At 41.5% G+C, this 23,280-nt stretch overlaps 1 protein-coding gene across 3 annotated transcripts in view; it reads right to left on the bottom strand.

The window, feature by feature from the left end:
- Positions 1–23,280, bottom strand: part of LOC141009307 (neurexin-1a) — a 272,300-nt gene that overhangs the window by 7,221 nt on the left and 241,799 nt on the right. For all 3 annotated transcript variants that reach the window (XM_073481851.1, XM_073481849.1, XM_073481848.1), the window contains one exon: positions 6,559–6,646. In XM_073481851.1, the coding sequence (XP_073337952.1) occupies positions 6,559–6,646 (88 nt within the window). The remainder of the gene's footprint in view (positions 1–6,558; positions 6,647–23,280) is intronic.

Here is a 23,280-nt window from a genome sequence, read left to right as displayed (position 1 = left end):
CACACATGGACAAAGGTTTTCCGTAAATGGGTGCACTATGGCACAGTTGGGTTTATAGCAGACAAAAATAATCCCAAGAATGAAGTTATTGTTAGTAAGAAGGTAATGAAAGGAGATTTTATGTGAACCTGGCTCTGTGCAACCTGCAAACATCAGCAGTGCATCATGCTTCATTGAGAGCTCGAGGAGGTGTCGCTGTGGGATGCCTTCAGAGCGACCCAGGCTTAGTTGGCATGCTCACTGACACATTGCTGTTATTCAGCCAGATTAATGTTATACCATCTTCTTACTTCACATATCCAGCCATAATCACAAGCTGTCAGAGCCGTCATATAGTTGGGGATCAGTGTGCAGACAGGTCACTGTATCAACTGCAGCAGAGCCAAAACACTTATTAAATCCCTCTTCCCTCTTTAATTATCAGCATGTCCTCGAGAAGTGATTCAAGCCATCCTGTACTTGTGACATGCTGGCAGGATGCCTGATGACAGCGTGCATGTGTATGAGTCTGAAGTGGCTCCGCTCCTGCTGATGGTGGACGATGAACAGAGAGCTCAGCGACCATGAAATGAGGTCGAACTGAGAATTATTGAAAGGTGTTTGATTTAGCCCAATAACAAGTCTGGGGGCAGTTCAAGCCTTCGCCCAGAGGGGTTCCTCGAGAGGAGGCGAGAGGAAACAGGAGGTCTGAACAGCACAAGAGTCAGGTTACATGTCCTCAGGGTCCATATTTGTGACATACATAGTTGTCCGACAGCCACACAGAAGCTCCCCATTGCATTGAGAAGATTGCACAAAAGCTAAATAATCTTCTGCTGCAAGTAGATGATCAGATCTAAACTGCAGACTCACACTGTTACTGAAACATTTTGACACAAACTGTTCTGTGAATTGAGACTACAAAGTGTGAAGGCACTCTTCTTGTTAGTTTTCCGGTATCTCTTCATGTGAAATGAAAAAAAAAAAAGAAATCAAACAAATGGGTCAAAGAAATAGTGATCACTAATGTTTTCGATGCTCATTGTACCTTACAAGAAATGTAACTGGTTTTAGCACATATAGCCCCCAGATAGAAGTAGAGACTTATTCACACACTCACAACAACATAATGGCCGTTATATAATAAATATTCTATTTTTCTGTCTGCACTGATCAGACGTCTTTTATACTTTTGCTAGATGGAGAAGTCAATAAAGCAAAATAAGGCATTTTAGTGCACTTTAGAAAGCATTCTGCTGATTGGTCATCTGTGAATTATTGGGTAATATTTCCAGGCCCAGACTTACTTATATTATTACCATAACTGACCTCTGGCTGAGATTCTTTTCTTTTCTCGGGAATGCAAAGTCTTTCATGCCCTACTTAAACTCATAAACAGACACATTGTGTTAGCATCAATGTCAGCACACCCAGGAGATGTGCGGTAGAAAAATAAAAATAATTGAAAAATATAAATATGGTGGGATCAGTAAAGAGAAAGACTGACAGTGGGTGTGAAATCCTGTTTTCTCTCAGAACACACTTCATTTAAAATAGAATGTAGAGAGAAGACTTGGACGCCATAATCCTCGCTGAAAGAGCGCAGGAAAGACAAAAATGGCAAAATTCCATAAGATTTGTCTGCATAAATTGACAAAGTATGCAATAATAACAGCGATGTGTTTCGCTAAAGAGCGTGCACTACGCTTGAAGGTCATTAGTGTCGTTTGATGAGCATGAGCTCTGATCACATTCAGCGGGCATCCGGTCTTCAAAAGGGTTTTTCATTTGTTAAACCGTCTCCGCAAGCAGCAGCCTGTTGGCATGCAAGGTGCACGTCAGTGTGTTCAGCAAAGGAAGGGATGAACACACACAGAGTTCCAGCTGGGTATGATTGAATAACCTATTAAATGTGGGCAGTGACCTCTTAAGCCAGCACTGTGCTCTTAATGTTTCATTAATCTCACAGCTACTTTTAAAACAATAATTTACTCTAATTTTTTTTCCTCCTGGCTGGGTGCATTCCAGTCATTGCCATCGGGTTAAAGAGAGTATTCATTTGCCACTTGATTTATTGGTTTACTCTATGTATTGTTTCCCCACCCATAAATTAAATCTATTAAAACAAATGTCAAACACATTAGTAGCTGCTAATGTCACTGCAGAATGCTTGAGGATAGAAAAAGATGAGGTAGCGCAGAGAGAGGAGGAAACTCGATATGATTAACCTTAACCTGCCTATGGGCTATCTACAGTGAAGGGCTACTGGAGCCGAGAATAAAAGCACTGAGGGATTATTTGTGAAATGTAGAAAAGTGCATATGCAGAAGATCTCACTGAGGCTGCTGCTGTGTACTTGCATTTGACAAGGAGCCAATTCTGCTTGACTGACTGTAAGGATAATGATGGTGGGAAAGGTAAAGTGCAAACATTTCTAAGATAAACATCCGACTGATGCAGCCAGTGTTATATTAGGATGCATCAGTCTACTTCTGATCACGCCGCGCAAAGAAAAATAACATCTGGGGCTGGGATCAGGCAAGTCTGACTTCAGAGCAGAAACATTGTGTAATCTGAAATCAAGAGCAAGAAAGTCTTTCTCGTGCCTTACTTCATCATTTTCTCAGCGTGATACCCAGTCGGTTGGTTCATCAGTAACAATTAAAGGAGTGTAATTTTAACGTGGAACACAATTAACAACAATAACATCAGTTACAATAAAAACTGTTCACATGTGCTCCCTTGGTCACTATGCTGCCCATTTCCTACAGTATATCATCAGTGAATAAAACAGTATTATCTAATTTATTCAAATTCTTACCCATGAATACCCTTTTTGAAAATATGTGGCAGAGAGTTAGATGAAAGATTGATACCACTTTCATATCTGTATGTTACATATGAAGCTACAACAAGCTGCCAGTGAGCCCAGATTAGCACAAAGAGAACTATTGCTTTTACTATTACTATTTTACTATTGCTTCTGTTTTTGTGCTGAACATGAAAACAAGATAAAGCATGCTAATAAGTGAGTGTTACAGGTGCTTATAGGTGGATTTTGTAACTGCTGGACAGAGCAAAGCTATCCCTATTTCCAGTCTTTGCGCTAACATAAGCTAACTGGCTGCTCTTGATTACTTCAAACAGACACTAGAAAAACCCGAATCTTCTCAAGTAACTCTCGGAAAGAAAGGGAATAGGTGTATTTCTCAAAATGTCGAACTGTTCTTAAAACAGAATATTAATATGCTTTATAGTCAAATGAATTTCTTACAGTGCAGTAGGCTATTGCAGGCTAATAAACTTGGAGCCAAGGTGCCCTGACAATATAACTGTGCGAAGAAAAGAACAAGACATATGACAAATAAACCCATTAAATATTTAAAATTAACATTATATATTTGTTGTTCATCATCTTTTTTGGTGCCTAGAATTTGATCAATTTTAACAAATATGGACAAGTAGCAGAAAAAAGCACAAACGCTTAGGGAAAAAAAACCCAACAACAAACAAATGATGAACAAAGGCAGGATGCAGGATGTAACCTTGGATATGGGTCGCCGTGCAGCAGCTGCCCTCCATCAACGGCCTGCATGACGCCAGTGAAATGAAGCAGGTAGGCGAGAGACATCAGTTCCATCTGACCCCATGCAGCTCGCCAACAACCTGTTCCATTAACTCTCACCAGAAAAACTGAGGTTGGTGCTTGACAATCAGCACAAGCCGCCATCTCAATAGGCTATTTTCGCAACCGTAGCCCACATCTAAATATTTTCTAGATGATTGGCCATCACTTCATCATGGCCTTTGGAGGAACGATTTCATTTTTCCGGGGAAATGCACGACTCTTTTGAGCTAAATATCAGCATTTGTGCAATATTTCTGTGAGGCGAGATCAGAAGGAAGCACTTGGCGCACTTTATTTTGCTGAGCAATTTTTCCAATAGGCATCACACAGATAGACGCATTAATGTGTGCCTGTAATCGTAGTCGCAGTGATATGCAGCTGTCAGAGCCCTGCTGCTGAGTATATGCACACTCGCCGAACCAGCCTCCTATTACAGATCAGATGTGTTGCAGCATCATGGGCCTGTGTATTCCTCAGTGGTTTTCTGAACCAGGGGGTTGGGGGGCTGGGGTGGGGGGATTCAATTTGCTGCAGTATGATCTAATCTGAGTCCTGCCGGGTGATAAGCTCTGCTGGTACAGCTGGCTTTTCCATGGTTTCCGGAGGTAAGAGAAATAAAGCATGGCAATAAGTAAGTTTAGCCGATTGATGTCACTCAACGGCTGATAGGAAGTGTTGTGGGACGAGACTCCAGTGATACACAGGATGATCTAGAGCTGACCTTGGGCCACAGACAGCTCAGATGATAGTCTGTTTCAAAGCTCACCTCATGGGATCACTTATGCACCAACATTATTCTACTGCATACATGTGTTGTGAGGCCTGAGCGCTACTTTGAGAGGAAGATATCATAAGCATGTCTGTCTGCCCTCTGCTTTTGAGTTGAACAGACTGTCAAGGTGTTGCTAGAGACATGATATATTGTTGGTGTCATTAAAGGGAGTCGACTGAACAGTAATATGAGAAAGTAGTCCTTTATCAGCGACAGTGGATCCAGTTCTTTATCCACAGCAAACAGTGTCTGAGATGCGGCGAGTGCTTGGCAGAGCGTGTGAATCGTTCTGAATGTAGATATTAATCAGGATACGGTGTTAGACAGCTGCCACCCTGGGAGCCCGCAGCTCTGGTGTCAAATCCCCTTCAGTGATCACAGAAGGAGAGGGATACTCTGCTCTGGGAGTGTGCGTCCCTGAGCATCACACAGTTCGCGACTGATGTTTTGGCAGATGCCCTTGTCAAAAAATATCATAATGCAAGCTGCTGGTGTGAATCAGTATGCAGAACGATCTCCTGTGTATGGTATTTGACAGAGGTAGCAGACGAACATTAGAAGTACCTATTGTGATGCTGCCCAATGGGAATATCAGTCTAATGTGCAGTACGAGACTTATAAAAGGAGAGTAACTGTGGGAAGGGCTAATCGTGCCAGTGGAAGACCAGAAGAACAGGAAGAGAGGCAGACTAGAAAGTTGATAGTCTTGGCTGTGGGGCAGACATTAATTTAGTGGAGGTTTTATGACCACATACTGATCGATAGCACATCTAGATGGAGTGGGGGGCCTTGGGTCTGGACTTAATTGTTCTCTGTGCTTCTCATCACTTCGGATTGCATTTGAAAATCCTTCCATTCATAGGCGGGAGCGAAGGGTTAGACTTAATTGCCTTCCATGTGTGGCAAGTTAAGAGATTAAAAGTTTGGCGGGGATGCAGGGAACCAACACATTTACAATCCCAATTTGTCAAAGTACTGCTGATAAAAACTGAGGTGCTTTCAAATACTGCGGAGAAAAAACTGGTTCTTTTTGTTTTGAATTTATCAAGGGCTCTCGAACACAGTTACAACTATAACGTGTTTATCTGTTTTACAAAGGACACCTGATATTTGCAGGTGAACAATAGCACATGAGTTACAACAGGATGAACCTGCCGCTCGCTGTAGAATTTAATTAACAACAGTGGGGACCCTCTACACACAGAAAAAGTGTGTAAAAAAAAAAAATCAGCTTTCACACGGTCCTTTGTGAGTTTACCCTTCTTGATTTCATGTGTTGGAGTCGTGTGGGTCTGATAATATACAACTGTGCGTTGTTCTGTCTTTTTGAGAACTTCTCTGTTAGCAAATGCCACGAGTTGATGAAGACGATAAAGGTGCAAAATTAAAACACAGTCATAACAGCTGCTTTGACACATACGAAACATCTGAAGCAGTGTGGAGTTTTAGCAATGCATTGCAATTCTCAGAGACAGATGAAAAAATACCAGTGTTAGAGGAGTTAAATCTTGATGGATGGAAGCCAAAGAACAACAGTTCTCAAGTTTTTCGATCCACGAAAAGTGCAATGTGTAAGAATTGACCATCTGTTGAACTTATACTCCAAATAAACAGGGGCAGTGTATCACCAGAGTAGCAAACTGCTACTAACTGTATTGTGTCTATGACTGTAGCTACAGTAAGCTGGCTAAGTTAGCCATGCAGCTAGCTGGAACTACTGTTGATGAAAACTTAGCCTAGCTGACCTAAAATCAGATTGTCCTTTTAGCCCGAGGCTATCCGGATACTGCTAGTTCCTTAAACTGCTTACATTAAAAAGACCATGAACACTAAGGTCATAAATGAATGTAAATAAAAAGTTATAGCCTTTTATAAGTTTGACTGCATTTATATTTTATCTTCCTGTACCAGTAAAACCATACTCTGTGGCAGAATGGAAGCTTCCCAGACAGACCTAATGGACAGTCGCCAGCTTGCTTTATCACACAGTCGGCGGTAGCAACTGCAGCCTGCAAGAGCAACTCTGCCTGTGAGAAGTGTTCAAGCTCTAACTAAAACTCCAATCTGCTCATTTAAACAGCGTGTGTGAGCCTAGAGTGTCTTGGTGGGGGTGGACTATGACACACAGAGACACACTGACACACCCAGAGGGAAGTAGAATAAAAAAGAGATGACTAACCTAACCCACCTGAGCTCGGCTCACAGGGATCAATGTCCTCGTCGTCGCTCGGACACTCGGCTGATGCCACCAGCAGGTCGTCTGTTGTCTGGAAAGAGAGAGGCACACAGTAGAGTGGTGAGTGCCTGAAATACTTAGCTGCATCAATGGGGTAAGATGGCTCTGGCTCAGAACTACCAACAGTGGTGTTTCCAGGGGGTTAGGTTAAGGAGAGCAGGACAGATGAGACTTGAATCCAGACAGCTACACTGCAGGATTTATCTGTCAACACGGTCGCACGCTGCCTGGCACAGTAGCAGCTGCTGCACTGCTTTCCAGGCACCACTAACCTTACAGAAATGAGATCTGATTATTGAGGAACAGTAGAGGCTAAAGTTCACGGCACAATCGTCAACAATGCTCAATTTGTGCTTCAATGTGTGGCTTTGCATAGCCCTTTAAGGGATCGTTAAGAGCCATCACGAAACACCTCTGACATTTAGAGGACAACCGACCATGAAAGCTTTAAAAAAAAACAGATTGGAAAAGAAAGGGCAGAGCAGCGGAGGTTTAAATCAATATGTTTTCTTATTTCTTTCAATGTGATTCAGTGTCTCTTTTACAAAATACGCATCCAGGACAACCCAAAACCACGCCATATATATAGAGAGGTGCTTCGTTATTCTGCTGCCACATCTCCTCGAATACCAAATCCATTCCAGACTGTTTTTCGATGCACTTCCTCACCTGCCAAACACGATACATTTTACCCTCTTGGAAATAGGAAAGGGCAAACAAAAGAGCAGAAAAAAAGTACACTGTAAAACATTATACTGCAATGTTCTTTTATAGCCTTGCTCCAGGCCATTTGATCAGCTCTGCGTTAAAGGTCATTTCATTTAAGCATGGCAGCCTCTTCAGATTTTTCGGTTACGGAGCGCTGCTAAGCAGAATAACCTTCTGCTATATATTTAGCCTTGCACCTCTACTTATCCTTTTTGTGCTAATATTTTCAAATCTTCAAGTGCATGCTTAACGATATATATTGTACAGAATCTTCCATACTCGTGTGTGTGTGTGTGACAGTCACAACATTTAATAAAGAAAAAGGGGTAAGAAATGCATTAGGTCTCAAAAATGAAGATGGACCTGCTGTTTTATTCAATTTGTTCTATTATTTCTCTGATGTTTGACGGTGCATCACAATATATCTCCAAGTTGGATTAGTATTGACTCATCTTAAGGAAATTAAAGGTGATGTCATTTTGCTTAACATCCATTTGGCTGCATATAATGTGATTTTATTGTGACTGTAACATCATTTTGACATTCTGAACACGGACCAACATCATCTTTACATAATAGACCTGGAAATGATAGATCAAAGCCATTAAGGGAGTTGTGGTGGAGGGCTGTTTTTGGTACATCTGTGCCGGGTGAGGCCCGGGGAAGCCGTCCAAATGTAAATTTAATTTGCTGTGCATGAGGCTGATATACAGTGTCGGCCATCCAGATGGCAAAACCGCCGGATCCTGGAGTGCCACATCCATCACTTCAGCCTTGTGATTTGTTTTTCCTGGCGGGAGATCTTGACACTCTGCACTCACTGGCAGAGGTGCGGGAATCAAGGAATCAATACTCCCTCTCTTTTCTTCCCACCTTTCCACTCTCTTTCTCTCTCTCTCTACCTCGCACATCCCTCTTCTCCCCTCCCTCTCCTTTCAACTCTGTCCTCCAGATTTATTTGCAAGCCGAGAAGAGGAAGCAATGTGATGTGGGTGTAGTAGATGTAGGTTAACTCCCCGTAGAATAACCTGAGTGGAGGTGTACGCCCGTTCATATTTATATGTTTCTGTCTCAACATGTGGGTCAGAGAGCTGCAGCCTGAGGCCTTACACTCCATCACCACAGTGAAATCCAATAATGAATATGGATATTTGTTTATCTCTTTACAAGAGAATCTTTGATTTTATAATTAAAGGTTCTGACATCCAATCCAGATTTTTAATAAAATGAATGTACAATTTAAAGCTATGATTCATCTAATGTCTGCTTTGCTTGTATAGACAGGGGGAAATATATATATATATATTTAGTTCTGCGTTATGAAATTATTTCACTCAGTCTGACCTTTAAACATCTACATTATATGGGCAGACTATCATGTTTTATTCATAGGGAACTAACTTAATGTAATAAATGTAAAGCTGCTAATAACTGAAAATAACTAAGCTATTTATCACATCGAAGAAAAAAATCAATAAATATGCTCATCCATAGGCCTGTAACTAAAATTACCTCTGCCAAAGAGGCTCTGTTTTCACCTGTGTCCGTTTGTTGGTTGGCTGTTTGGTTGGTTTGGCAGCAGTGTTACACAAAAACTACTTAATGGATTTCCATGAAACCTGGATGGAGGATGGGTACCAGCCCAGAATAGGCCCATTAACTTTTGGCGTGGATCTGGAGAGAGCCAGAGACAGATTCAGGAATTTTTTCCAACTTTCTTTAACATTGTGTCTGGATCTAGCCAACATGATGTATAATCTTAGGGAGAACTCCCTAAGATTATACGCCTCGGGTGCACAAGTGTTTTTTCAAATTTCATTATTTTTTTGATTGTGTTATATAATTTTACTTATGATTTACATATATATATATATTTATACGTTTTCCCATTCCAATTGCTCTGTGAAAGGGTGTACTGTCATTATTATGCTCATATATTATCATTTTATCTGTGGCATAAAATAATCACTGATAATATTGTTTATTTGCAATATATCTTCCGATGAAACATATGCATCGTGACAGACCTACTGTACTTGTGCATTTGTTTAGCCAAGAGGTACATGAGAGGACTGTTTTTTGATTTAACCTTTATTTTAGCAGGAATATTCCCACTGAGATTCAGAATCTCAGATACCACCCTCATGTCTGTGCAGTAAGTGTAACTGCAAAACTAGTAGCCGGTTAGCTTAGCTGAGCATAAAGACTGGTAAGAAAGGTAACTGCCAGCCTGGCTCTGTCCAAAAGGATATTTGTTCATCTCTTCACATGAGAATCTTTGATTTCATAATTAAAGGTGCACACATCATGTCCAGCTGTTTATGTGACGAATATATGATTGATTATAATATAATCAGGAGCAAACAAAATTATCTTTACACATAGATTGAGATGGGGAACGATGATATATACTTTCATAATGCTATAATATGTCATACTCATTTCCCCCCAAGGACAAAGGCTGTGTATAGATCTGTGTAACCATGGTGCAGTTGTGCCTGTAAGCCACCTCCACGTCCAATCTTTCTCTGATCTTATCAAAATATCAACCCTCTGCTATACTTTTTAAATGAATCTTGTGTGGATGTAAGCCTCTGAATCAACACCAAAATGAATTCACATGTTACCGAGCATCAGTCTGCCAGCCGGGATTAGTGTGTAGGTCAACATTTTGATGTGGTCACGACCTGGTTGAAATCCAATAACATTACCAATTCATGGTGTCCCCCTCCAACGCTTGGCTTCTTTTTCACCCGTGACAATTCAATGTGGGCTATGTGAAGGGCTTACCATGCAATTTAGCCACTGTGATGAAAACTGACAGGTAGCTGGGCTGGGATGTCTGAAAAGGACACTGAAACCTTAGGAGAGATCTTTTCTAAAGTGGCTATTCTAAATAACACAAGATATGCATGCAATGATTTTGAGGTAAAAATAAAAACAGGGTTTCTTGATCTAAACAGCATCTTTTTCGAAAGTTTTCCAACAATACTGTATGTTTTTGGGGAAGGGTTCGTTAGCCCGGCAGAGTCAGGTTTACTGATGCAAAGAGCATCATGCCCACAGGAAAGATGCTCCAATAGATAAGCTTATAAACAAGATGTACCTATAGTTCATTTTATGAAGGTACTTCGAAAATGCTAACAGCAAAAGCTCGGGGCTTGCAAAGCATCATTAATCTAGCGGTAAAGTGCTGAAGCCATGGTGAACCTACAGCACAGCTCATTTATCTGCTTCTGCTCAGAGCAGCAGAGAGCACACTCCTATGAGATGTACTAAGAAAACCTGGGGAGACAGTTGGGAGTGTGGAGCACACAAAAAGTGGAAGGAAAAGAGAAACTGTAGAGAAAAACCTACTTTTAGTGTTCATACAAAATGTATGAAAATGTTCATAGTTTCTGAGCACAGTGTCATTTCAAATACTTTTGGTTTGAGAGCAGTTTCATATGAAACGACACAAAGAAAAGGGAACTCTTTGCAGACCTTATAGAGAAGTAAAGCTATCGACTGACCTTGGCTCGTGCACTGATTGAACCATCAAAGGGGATGTGGACCAGGAAATTCCAACCTGACTCAGCCAAAGGCGCCCTGGTGCTTTCTTTAGTACTGTCACGCTGCCTTTCGATCTCTGAGGATTGATAATGGTCCTCCTTAATGAGATGTCCAGGCCGAGCCGCGGTCTGCATGTGCTTTGCTAAAGCTTAGTCAGCAGTCTCATTCTGCTGGACACCAGGTTATCTACAACCCTAAAAACACTTATCTGTTCCCCGCTAATGCTCAACTACACAACGCCAAATGCCACTCTCTAATACGTACCTGCTGTATGGAGGAGTTGGCTTTACTATAATGCACTACATTAGTACACTTCTGCCCTAAATGCATGTTTTCCCCTCCTAATCCCGGGTGGGAGAGGGAGGGGAGGGCTGCTCTTCAGAGAGGATGCTGTGTGCTGCTGCCCGGGCACTCGAGAGCAAGAGACACCTTCTCTGTGATAACCTGTCGGCATGTCTCTATGGAGAGCTGGGGGGTTTCACATTGTTTTCTCTCTGGTCTAATTTGATGAATGCTCTCTGGCACACAACATGTCTCTTTGGAGACAAGCTGAAAGTCAGGAGGACACTAAAGGCATCTGAAGGGTTTATCCGAAGCATGCCTCTGCTGTCCTGGTAATGTATTCCACTGAGGATGCTTGCTGTTTTCTTTTGCCTTTCTGCTTCTCTGTCTTTTTTTCCCCTAGTAAGCCCTGTTTTTGTCCAATATAAGCTCGCAAAGCTGTTTCTCTTGTGCTAATACCGATCGGTGACAATTATAAAATTGATATTTGTTTTACTCAGTATCCATAATCTGTTGTGTTGCTCATTAGGATGTGTTGCAAATCCCAACACTTTTTTCAGAATGCCAAAAAATGCTGCGCTATTATCAGCCAGTCAATTCTGAGTTGATTGAAAAATCAAAGAGAAAATGGCTTTGCTATGTACAATCATCAGACACAGAAAGCTCTCCCTACGTAAACCTGGCAGATTTTTCCTCATAACTTGTCCTGATCTTTGTCTGACTACGCCTGCGCCTTCATGTCCACGACCCATATACTCATACCGCACACAATCCATGAGATGTTAGTGTCCTACTGAATAACTGTTCCCCACAGGCTGTCACTATTTTCAGACCAGACCACACGAGGAAGAAACCACTGATACCAGATGTGGACTGTGCTAAAGTCTCTCCAGCACTAAGTACTAAAGCTGTCGTCTAAACCACACTAATTATTTTATTTTTCGCATGGCCAATGTTATCTATTATATCGTCTTGATTAGGGCTGCAACTAATGACTATTTTCATTGATTATTTTATTAAATAATCAATCAGTTAGTTAGTTAGTTTTAGTTTGTTCTATAAAACATCTGAAAATATAAAACAATGTCATGAGATGACCTGGAAATATAAATGTTTAAGAAGCTGGAATCTGAGAATTTTCACTTTATTTCTTAAAAAATGACTGATTAATGGATTATCTAAATAGTTGGTGACTAATTTAAAGGTGCATGATGTAGTTTTGGGGAAGAAATTTTAATAAGAAGAGAAAGATCTTGATTGACTGAATTTTATGCTTAAACAAACTAAATAAACAAGCTGTCTTTGTTTTCATGACTGAATAAACTGAATAAACAAACTGACCTTAAAGGACAACACAGTTTCATACCGTTTTACTTTGTTTATATGTGGCGGACCCTGCCACCGTTCTAGCTTCAAACAGTGTTCTGGGGCCTTATTTTCCTCTGAGAGCAGCTTGTTTATTCAGTTATGGGAAAAAAACACATATTTCTGAGTTTGTATTATTACCTCATTAGTATTGTAAATATTACAATTCTGAGTTTGAATTTCTTCTCCAGAACTACGCAGTGCCCCTTTAACAGTTGAGAACTAATTGATTGGTTGTTGCAGCTCTAGTCTTTAATGACCATCCTTTATTCAAATCCCACCTTGTATTCCCACAGAGCAGGTTTGGGTGTCTTAATCAAAAGTAAATAATAAGCCCATGGTTATTATATGTGATAGCACTAAGAGAATTCCTCCACTAATCAAAACAGTATTAGAGAGCTTGCTCTTTAAAAATCAAGATTTCATCTGTAACGAGTGGTGTTAAATTTATAGAGAATATACTATACTTTATCGGTGAAAGTAGCCTTTATAACCTAAACGAGGTCAAAACAAACATATGGGGTATAACATACAATAATCAACAAGAACAGAGTCAAAAAAATCCCTTACTGCAACAAGGTTGTTCCTACTGTGCTCTTTTTTTTATTCCTATTATCTCCTGATAATCCTGGATAAATCAAAGGTTCACTCAGGACTCCATTCTAAGCCAATACTTTGGCTAAAAATGGGTTATTGTTATGTCTGTAATTGGCACCAGCCCTTGAAGCCAAAGCTCCGACTGTCCCTAAAAGCAGAGGAATCAGTATTCTGTATGTGTCCCTGCTCAGACCGTGTGCCATTATTTCTCATGCTGCCCCTGATTTACACTGATAGTGGCCTGCTAGTGTCCACATCTGACCAGAGTTGTGGTCTTGCACAGACTAATTGGGAGGAGTTTGTTGTCCGAAGCTTCACTCTTGCAGCAACACATCATTAATGTGCCAGCGAGATAGAGGCAGAGAGGCAGGCGGTGGGTCAGTGGATAGAAGCGGCTCATGGTAAGACACGGGTTGAATTTATCCATGACAGCTATCACACTGCAGCAGCAGCAGCTCTTATCAGAACGCCTGATGACATCCAAGTATATAACTTAGCACCCTGGAACTAGGTCGATGTTGATGAATAATTTAGTCCCAGATGCTCAATAGATTCCAACTGAATAATGAAGGCGTGTGGGCCTCTAAGACTGTGAGTTCAGCTCAGTGTATTGCCTGGCCTTCGCCCACACTCTTCCTACTGCTGGTCTGCCAAGCTGTCAACATCGTGGACGCACACAGATACAGACTTCAGCAAGACTGCAAGACAATGGAATGGCACTATCGGTATCACAGCTCAACGGTGCAACAAACCAGTGGTTTTAAATGTATATATATAACGTGCTTATCATGTTCAAAACATCTTGATTCTCCAGGCTTTTTAACAATTAAAGAAAAGCTCTGGCGCGAGGCGTCATGGTGACACGACAGACTGCCACTGCGACTCAGTCGAGTCTGTCTGAGAGGAGAGTGATGAACAATAGGGAACAACCAGCATGGTAAAAATGGAGATATTCTCGACTGTGTCCTCGCTGAAGAGGATTTACATCACATTCTGCAGTTCTCAGCAAATGGATCAACAAAGATCCAAAACAGACAGGGCCACAAAACATCAGCCAATAAACAAACCAAAAATATATGCAAAAGACCAACATACAAGACCAGGTGCTTTGTTTTTTTCCCCAGGACTGTTGAGATGTTGCTGAGATGTTGTTGACAGTGTAAAAAAGAGTGTTCTGTTGCCATGATCTGTAATACTGCACTACATATGTTCATACAAAACATAGTTCTGTCATAATAGCAGAGTCATGCATCAATAAATGTATGTTTGCAAAAGAAACACGAGTCATCTAAACATCACCCAGTTTGACCTTTTTAACAATAACTACAAAGGTATAGGACACTTTGGGAATATAAAAAGCTCAGTGGTCTTTTCAAGGAAATAAAACTGTACTGCATCCCCATTATTTTATGATAAACGACACCGTTCTCACAACAACAATCCTGACTTTTCTGACTTCAGCAACATCAATTTAAGAACACAAAAACATGAGGTCGCATAACAATTTTAACTGTTCAAAGCTAATTACCTGAGGCATCATTTTCTGCATTGTTTTACTCTGAATATAAGGAGGCCACTGAGTGCATCCTGAAGGTAGTGTGATTCTTCACAGCACCCGAGAATTCATGCAAAAAGATGCTGTCATTTCTCAAAGGAAATTAACACTGAATAATTGGTGCTTCTTTCTGTTTTGACTGCTTGTGTTTGCCGTAACGTTAGACCAGCCACAGCGGACAGCTGTTTTCACTTGCTAAGTTATGAGACACCGTCCCTTTTGGGAGAAAGGCTTTGCTTTATTTAAAACGAAGCAGCTGTTGCTGCAACTGGACCTCAGGCAGAGTATCAGTGTGTCGTTAAAAAAAGAATGGTCGGAGGCTCTCCATCTCCTCCCCTGGTACACACGTGTTCCTGTCTCGCCATACATCTTCCTCGAGGCTTAAGTCACTGCACCCCAGACGGCCGAACAAGGTGCTGGGAGGCAGCCTGACACACCTTCACCACAGTGCGCAGTGGGTGTAACATACACACGAGCATGGCGAACATTCCCAAGCTGACTGGTTATTTGCATTACAACAAGAACCATAAATTTACTTCACAATCAGAACTTAAATGTACAAATTACAGAAAATACTTAACGTTTGGTTATTCCTCCTGCACGTCTGATTGTTGTTAAAGTGTATGTCTGCAGAAAAGTACTGGATTTAATCACCTCTGAGGTGTAGTGAAGGTGAGGGCTGCACAGTTAATTGAAATATTGTTGAAATCGCAACATGGCCGAGTGCAATATCCATATTGGAGAAGCAGTGTTTTTTTTAAAGGTATAATGCGTGACAAAACAGGATTATGTAAGGGATAATGCCCAACTAGTGGCATCCACATTGTCCATTCATTCCTGTTAATGGATAGCTTGAAGGCCACTATCCTGCTCACACCATGACTTCTTGCTGAAGAAAAAAACACATGACCATTATTATTTTTTTATTTTCATGCGCTGTGTGATCAAAATATAACATTGTTCACAAGCAATTACTCAGTTTCCCTAACCACTTGAACAAATATTACAATCCCATAGTGCAATGGAGACATTGTGCAATACTCCAGTAAACAGGAAGAACCATAGAAACGACTATTACTAGTCCACTCAACAACAACACTAGCTAGCGAGCCAGCCATGTCACTGTCCCTAAATCAATAGCAAGACTGTCCGTAACAAATGATTGTCCATGTGCACTGTTGGATGCAGCCTGGAGGTGCAAGTTGAGTAGCAAATGGGATGTAAGATGATCGCTTGTGTTCAGAGGGTAGGCTACTTTTTGCAACTTGTGTGCCAATACCACTCAATTTGGATACAGATGATGATCTACTTGAGTATTTCAATAGGTGTCTGTAAATCAAAACTTAATTGACACCCTGCAGCCAATCACAATTGAGTACTCACCTAGACCATGGTATATATACGTACTGTAGTGCTGCAGAGATAGCCTGACCTTCAAATCTTGTTCATCTCCAGATGCAAGAAAACATTTTTGTTCGGAACAGACCCCAACAAATGTAATCATCATGATTTTAATAGTTTCCAATGTTTTAAGTTATCATTCCCACTCATTGTGAATGATATCACAACCCGTCAAAAAATGAATTACATTATGTTTTATTTTTACCATATGCTACAATACTATGGTTGTTGGTAAGGTAACAATACAAATTTTTCACTGTGGAAGGAGAGTCAGGGACATGAATATAATAAAAACTGCAGCTGTAGTGTCTCTGAATAAAAACAATAAGACTTAGGAAAGAGTGAGCAGTGACAGGTCAATTGCTAGCTTGGTGCACAAGCCCAGAAATGAAAGGCCGCAATTGAGAGCGTGATACAAAGGAACAGGTGGGGGCTAATGTAGGAGGGTAAAGGTGGACTTGTACAAGAAGATGTGGATATGAGGTAAATACAGCGCTGCTGAGGAAATGTGCACATGCCTATGCCCTCGTTAAACACGCTCTCTCTTGGGGACCCAAGAACACTGCTGTGTTAGGACTCCTTTTAATGTGGCTGCTTCAAGGCACTGCTGCGCTGCTTTGTAGATGTTCCTCAAGTGCCCCTCAGGACGCCGTTCGACTTATTTTCCAGGAGCAGTAATCGGCATGGCCTTAATGCAGATTCAACATTTAGCATGGAGTATGATATGGCTCGGGCACCAAGTTAAAGGAAAGTTGTCTGACTGGCTGCGTGGGAGGAGACATAAAGTCCACTTCCCAGTCAGCACCTGCGTCACACTATCACCATGTCAGTCAGTGACTCAGAGTGATCCATGTGCGACTGGTGCCTAATTCGGCCTCGACTCAAGACATTCTGTGTAGCGGATAACACAGTTGATATTTTGATTTCTGATCAAGCACGGTGCTTATTATTTATTACTGGGGACGTATAAATAATGTGCACACAATATGGACGAGTGCCTGCAGTCACCTCACAGTGCAGAAAGAGTACACGTTGAGCTGCTGCCATGTAGAATACAGCTTCTAGCAGATAACACCGGAGAGAGCTGGATGCCTTCTGTTAGCTACATGCTCTAAATGATAAAATCTTAATATGAAATTCATAACACTATCTGCCTCCATCTACCTCCTACGCTCCCCCTTCTTGTTCTCTCATTTCTTCTCTCCCTTGCCTATGCATAAACACTGCTCCATAGAAGTATATTACATGGTCGACTTTGTCCCTCCCCTTTATCCTTGCTTTCACACTTCTCAGATAAATGAAATCTGTTGGCATTGAGGCATTTTCCCCTCTGGATGCCCTGATATTTTCGTTATCTGAAATCGAATCTGGAGCTCTGTGCGCGTCTGCAGCTAGCCCTGGTAGTAATCTGGCCTGAGAGCAGGGAACTGCCCAGGAGGAATATCATACACTAAGGATAAGCTGTGCAGTGAGGGAGGAATGACAATTACCGGAGAATGGCTTGTAATCATGCCGCTTTCTATCTAAATGCTAACATACAAACACTTGTCATTTTGCGAAAATGGCTCTGCTCAATCCAAAGTGACTATTCTTCATTTGCACTTTCCCTCGAAATCTAAAAATAGACGACAAATCTAAGCATGGGGCTGTGTGTGTTTTGAGAAAGACAGCGAGAGAGAGAAAGAGCAGGGGCGGGAGAGATATGCAGCACGGCCACAAATCGCTGTCTTCCTGACTTTACCTGCGTCTTGACATGCAGTCCCAGTCCCTCATCAGGTGACAGGAACAAATTTGTCATCCTAATATAGATGCCATCACTGCTGAGATGAATGTACCCGGCCTAATTCCCATGTGTAACGTTTGCAAAAACATGACATGAGGAGAGAGGAAGAGCAGCTTTGCCCTACACCAGCAGACCAGGTCGCCTGTAGCTCCCACAGAGCGTCAGCATAATCAGATTCCTGTCCTCCAGGTCTGGATGTGTCATTCACAAAGGTCCAAGTGCGACCGCCATGGACTAATGAGCAATGCTCTCATTCAGCGGAGAGGAATAAAAGACATTATAAATAAAATTCCGGGTTGAAATGATGCAGAGGCTAAATTGTGCACCATTTATGAAGTCTCTCAAGTAAAACAGATTCTTTTATCACTAATCCGTCCTCATGGGAGTGCCAGACTGTTTAGTACTGACATTTTTGACTGGACCTGCTTTCAGTAATTTATAGATACTGTTCTTATCTCTTTTTTTCTTTTTTGTCTCGACATTGAGCTTTGGACAAAAAAAAGGGTTTTATTTTGTTGCTTGAAAGTAATAAATCAACATTTTGGGATACTACACTTGTTTTGCTTTCTTGCCATGACTTAGAAAATTACATCGACACCACAGCTGTGTTAGCTTAGCTAGTGCAAAGACTGGAAACAGCCAGCCTCGTGCCTTGTGTCTGTGGGTGTGTTGGTCTTAAAGTGAGGTGTGGTCAGACGCACTGACCCGTACACTCTTATTTTACAATTAGAGAGGCTGCCTTCAGTTATTTTAAACATGCAGTGATGTCAACTCTCCCCCCCCCCCCCCCCCCCCCGTTCATTTTCAGAACCACACACAGTCAAAGAAAGTAAAGTATCCTCTTGGAACTGAATCTCTGGCCAGAATCCTTTTCTCCATAGTTGTCCAACCCAAACCAGAGCATCCCTGAGGCCCCCAAAAACGAGGTGTAAATGCAGTCACTTCTCAAATTCCTCTAATTGTCTAGCATCCTCAGAATCCACTGTAAACACACTTTGTTCTCTGTATGACTTGAATAGACCAATAAACTTGTTAGCGTTTCCCCGTTGTCTTTAAGCAAGACAGCAAATGTTTCCCAAAAATGTCAAACTATTAATCTAAATATAATTCAGATTCAGATCACAAGCATTTGTTTGCTTTATTATTGAGTTATATTATTTACCCAATGCTATTTCTCCATTACTCTGTCTGTCTCGTACATTTGCTTCATTTGCTGGCACACGGATGCTTTTATTTCATTTCTGTACCTACTGGAATTTGTTTTACCTTAATTTAATCTATTTGGTAATGACATTACTTTATATTATGTTCCTTCCGACCCTAAAATGCCTTTATAGTACATGATCTGGTACTCAACATCAGAACGAAATGGCTGCTCCCTGAACTGAACCAGCCACATTGAGATGTGTACAGTGTGATTTTACTGAATGAAAATAACTCTAGATACAGAAAATTGGATATATAAACATTGATTTACACTCCTCCAGTCAAGATCTTCTAGTTGTTAAGTGTTCTAATGTTCTTTTCAACCACATACAGTGCATTTTTTTTCTACAACTGGAGGGATAAACTATGGGTTTCTCTGAAGATAAAACATGAATATGATTTTTTGTTTTGGTGGGAACTGATATGTTAAATTTTTCACAGTGCTTGTATGAAAAATAAAGAGCTTTTACCTATAAGCCAGTTTTTTTGTCTGACACTTTCTTCCTGCTATTGAGGAAATTATTTTTAAAAACTAAGAGCGCTCAGCACAGCTCAGTGAGCAGTTGGCACGGAGCTCATGTTCATGAATGTCATGTATAAACCAGCTGATCGCAGAATATTGCAGGTGGGAGCAGTGTGCTGTAGGACAAATTGTATCTTATGTTCAACAGTTGGCCCAGGACTGTATTTTGTTTCTACAAATCATCACAGCAAATGCCCTGAGAGACAACAATATGGTCCATAAAACATGCTGTAAAGCTGTCAGTGTCCACTCTACGAACAATCCAACCCTTTATAAAACAACAGAGGCAACATTCACACTGCGTAGGTTTCATTCTTGTCATCCAAACAGACTTGGTGGGACAATCTGTAGTTGTCTGTAATGCTGCCAGAGAGTGTGAAACCTGCAACGATGCCGCTTTGTTGACTATCTTAATAATAGCTGTAAGTGTGATAAACTTGGCTGTGATGATTTTAACAAATAAAAAGCATTTAAAACAGAAAATACCAAGGAAGACAGATCCAAAACACCTGCTGTCAACTACCCAAATATTCCAAAATTCATCAAATCGCACACGACAACACACACTGGAACGTGTCCGTGCCTGCCAAGGTGGACTGGATCAGTGAGTCGCATGCACTCTACGTGTACGAAACAATGTTGAAGGGCAGCTTCCATAATGGCCCCTGGTGAGGCTGAGATGATGGATATGGTCTGTCGCTGCGAGTGAACGCCGCGGGCCTGGGGCCACCGCAGGTCTACAGCGTTACCTCCTTTGCCATCTGTCAGCACTGGGTGGGCACAAACCCATGACCGGGCCTGGGGCAACACACACCAGGACCACCGACAACCACACACACCTCACTTTAGGGGCCAAGGTGGGGGAGGTCAGTGAGGCACATAGGTGGTGCACAGGAGAGCTGTCCATCTACATATCCTGCACTTCAAGCTGTTTCTGGTCTCGTAAGATGATTTTCATTGTAACACATGCGGCTGCAGGGTAAAACACTCTGTATTTTCTGTTTCTTCTGGTTAGAAGGCTTGTGACACCAGGTGCTTTCATAAGGGACAATAAATAGAATAAGACCAGAAAAATCAATAGTGCACCTGTCAGTGAAGTGCGCCTTTCGAAAGCTATCCCTCTCTCTTTTCTGAAGTTTACAGTATCTCAGTAGCATGATGGTCAATCCCATATATCTGCATTGCAGGGGAAATCTTATCCCAAAGATGTTTTCTTTCTGTGAATAATTGAAGGCACCACAACCTCACAGGGCACTGACACTCAGACTAAACACTGCAGTATGTCTCTGAGTCAGTGAGACGGTTTGGTTGATTATCCTCCGACATGACTGAACTCTTGCTGATTAATCCTTCTCCCTGTTAATATGGTACATCGCGTGTTGCCTTCATAACCTCTCACTTCGCTGTGAATGTTTTTAATTGGTGAGCTCACAGAAGTAGAAATGAGAGGGAAAAAAAGGATGTCTGGTTTTCGTTTTTTAATAAGATCGGCGTCTAGATGAGTTCCGCTTGGTTAGCAATGTGACAAGCAATACCTATTAACACAAATATGAAAAGGAGACAAAAAACCTGTTCAATCATCATTGCAAATCAGTAATTTCCAATTGAGCTCTATTCAGTGCAGCAATATTAACGTCAGAAACCTGGTTCTGACTTTACTCTGTGAAGACTCAACAAAACAAAAATGTCAGTAACTCCCTCTATTTCATCGAGTACACTAATGAAATGTAGGAAATGTAAATAAAGAGAGTAAAAAGGAGATGAAGAATATTTGGATATTAGGATTTCACTTTCTTCATGACAATGTCATTCTAACAGGAAGTGGGTCCACATCTGCTGGAGACAGATGTGGAAGGGCAGACTTGGCATTTCATTTAGTCATGTGAGCTCACTGGTGGCCTAATTGCATACAATTTACCTGCAACCACCTGGTTTCCTTCAGCTGTCTCTATGACTCTCCAATACAAACAAAAAGCAATAAAGCTGTCTCGCTGCTGCATCCATCATGAAATTCATGATGGACTTTTTTAAGAGTGGTGTGTATATATATGAGCGGTGGTCCCACAGCTGACACCAGCACAAACACAGATGGGTAAAACTCCTCTTATTATAGTTAAACAAACAAAGTCAACCTAAGCTTTTTATTCTGCAATAAAATGAGCAGGAACATTAATTTTTACTGCCAGCTACTCAGACTACAGCCCTAGCTTTTTTGTTGGATGCTCGCATTTTCTCCATTAGTTGATGAGAGAAGTGCCTTTTGACTAATTGAGTGCATGCCTGTCAATCAAAAACAACTTACTGTTCTACTTGGAGTGGTCTGTTGCTTAATAACTGTAAAATTAAAGCTGAAATCGAAGGAAGCTGATGACCATTTTGCTGTTAGAGAAGACAGACAAGATAAACACAAAATGGCTGATCTTGTGGAATAACAAAGGTAGGTGGGTCGGTGTATATGCACATGGTTTGCAACATGGCAAACACCACTGTTAATAACGCAGGATGTTTGTTTAGATGAGCGCTGCCGGGAAGTTTCTTTGAATATACAAAGAATATTCTGATTCAGAATAGCTGGAAATTGTAGGTTGTTTGCACAATGTTGGGCAGTGCCTTAATAGTTTAATTACCTTTGCCGGTAATGTTTGGGAAGCATTTGTATTCTCAAAATCGTGTGACGTTTCCAGCAGTGAGCTATTTTTTCCAGTAAGTAGCTCCAACGCATATTTTATTTTCTCTTGGGGGAAATCAAAGCTTGGAAATGATAGAGCCACCTGATTTAGGAGAGAATGCAGCAGCTGCTTGGAGTCAGTCTTTGGCAGCTGCCAGTGCATCTTGACCTGACTGACTCTTGAGAGCTGGTCATCGGGGAGTGAGCTGCTCTGTTGCTTGTCTCTCCCTCTTTTTACCTCATTCTGTCAACTTCCAACGGCAGGTTGGGCCCTTCAATAAATTTCATCACATGGAAATGTAAAAAGGATATCTATTAATGGCAGTTTGTGGTGCTAATGTTTGCGTCTTCCGTCTACCAACCACAGCATAACAATGGTAAATGGACTGCATTTATATAACACTTTACTAGTCTGAGCAACTACTCAAAGAGCTCCAACCTACCAACCCTCCACTTGGTGGACGGCCGCTCTACCTCCTGAGCCACAGCTGCCAGTGACAAGGGTTAGCGTTAGCGCAAGTGCAGCTTTGTGGCTGAGACACGACGTAAGGCGATGCAACAGTTAAGCTTCATTGTCAATTTGGTTTGTCTGGGCCCTAGGACGATTCAAGCAACTGCTCAACCCGAAGTTGTGTACAGACCAACAAGATCCCAAGAGGGGCAGAAGCCGGGATTGAGTGGTGGTGGTTCTTCAAAGATCTTTTCTTAAACATCACCAAGCAGTGTGTGCAGCTAAACCTAACCAAAGTGCCGTTTCACATTAACCACGTGTTCGAAAGGCTTTCTGTGTATCTTAACCAGACGCTAAAGTTTACCTTGTGCATCTCTATTAAATGCCGAAGGGTGTGACAAAGCGGTGCCGGTACTTGATGACCTGGGATGAGAACGTGTTGGAAGCTCCACCTACAAAAAAACTATGGTGCAAGTGAAAAGTGACCTGATCAAAAAATTCATATCAGTGATTGGTAAAGACTAATGATCAGCTGATCATTAGAATATGAAGCTGCAGGATGGGTATTTTGATG

This window comes from Pagrus major, chromosome 15 (genome assembly GCF_040436345.1).
Source record: "Pagrus major chromosome 15, Pma_NU_1.0".
Taxonomy (NCBI): Eukaryota; Metazoa; Chordata; class Actinopteri; order Spariformes; family Sparidae; genus Pagrus; species Pagrus major.
This window is presented reverse-complemented; position numbering and strand designations above follow the sequence as displayed.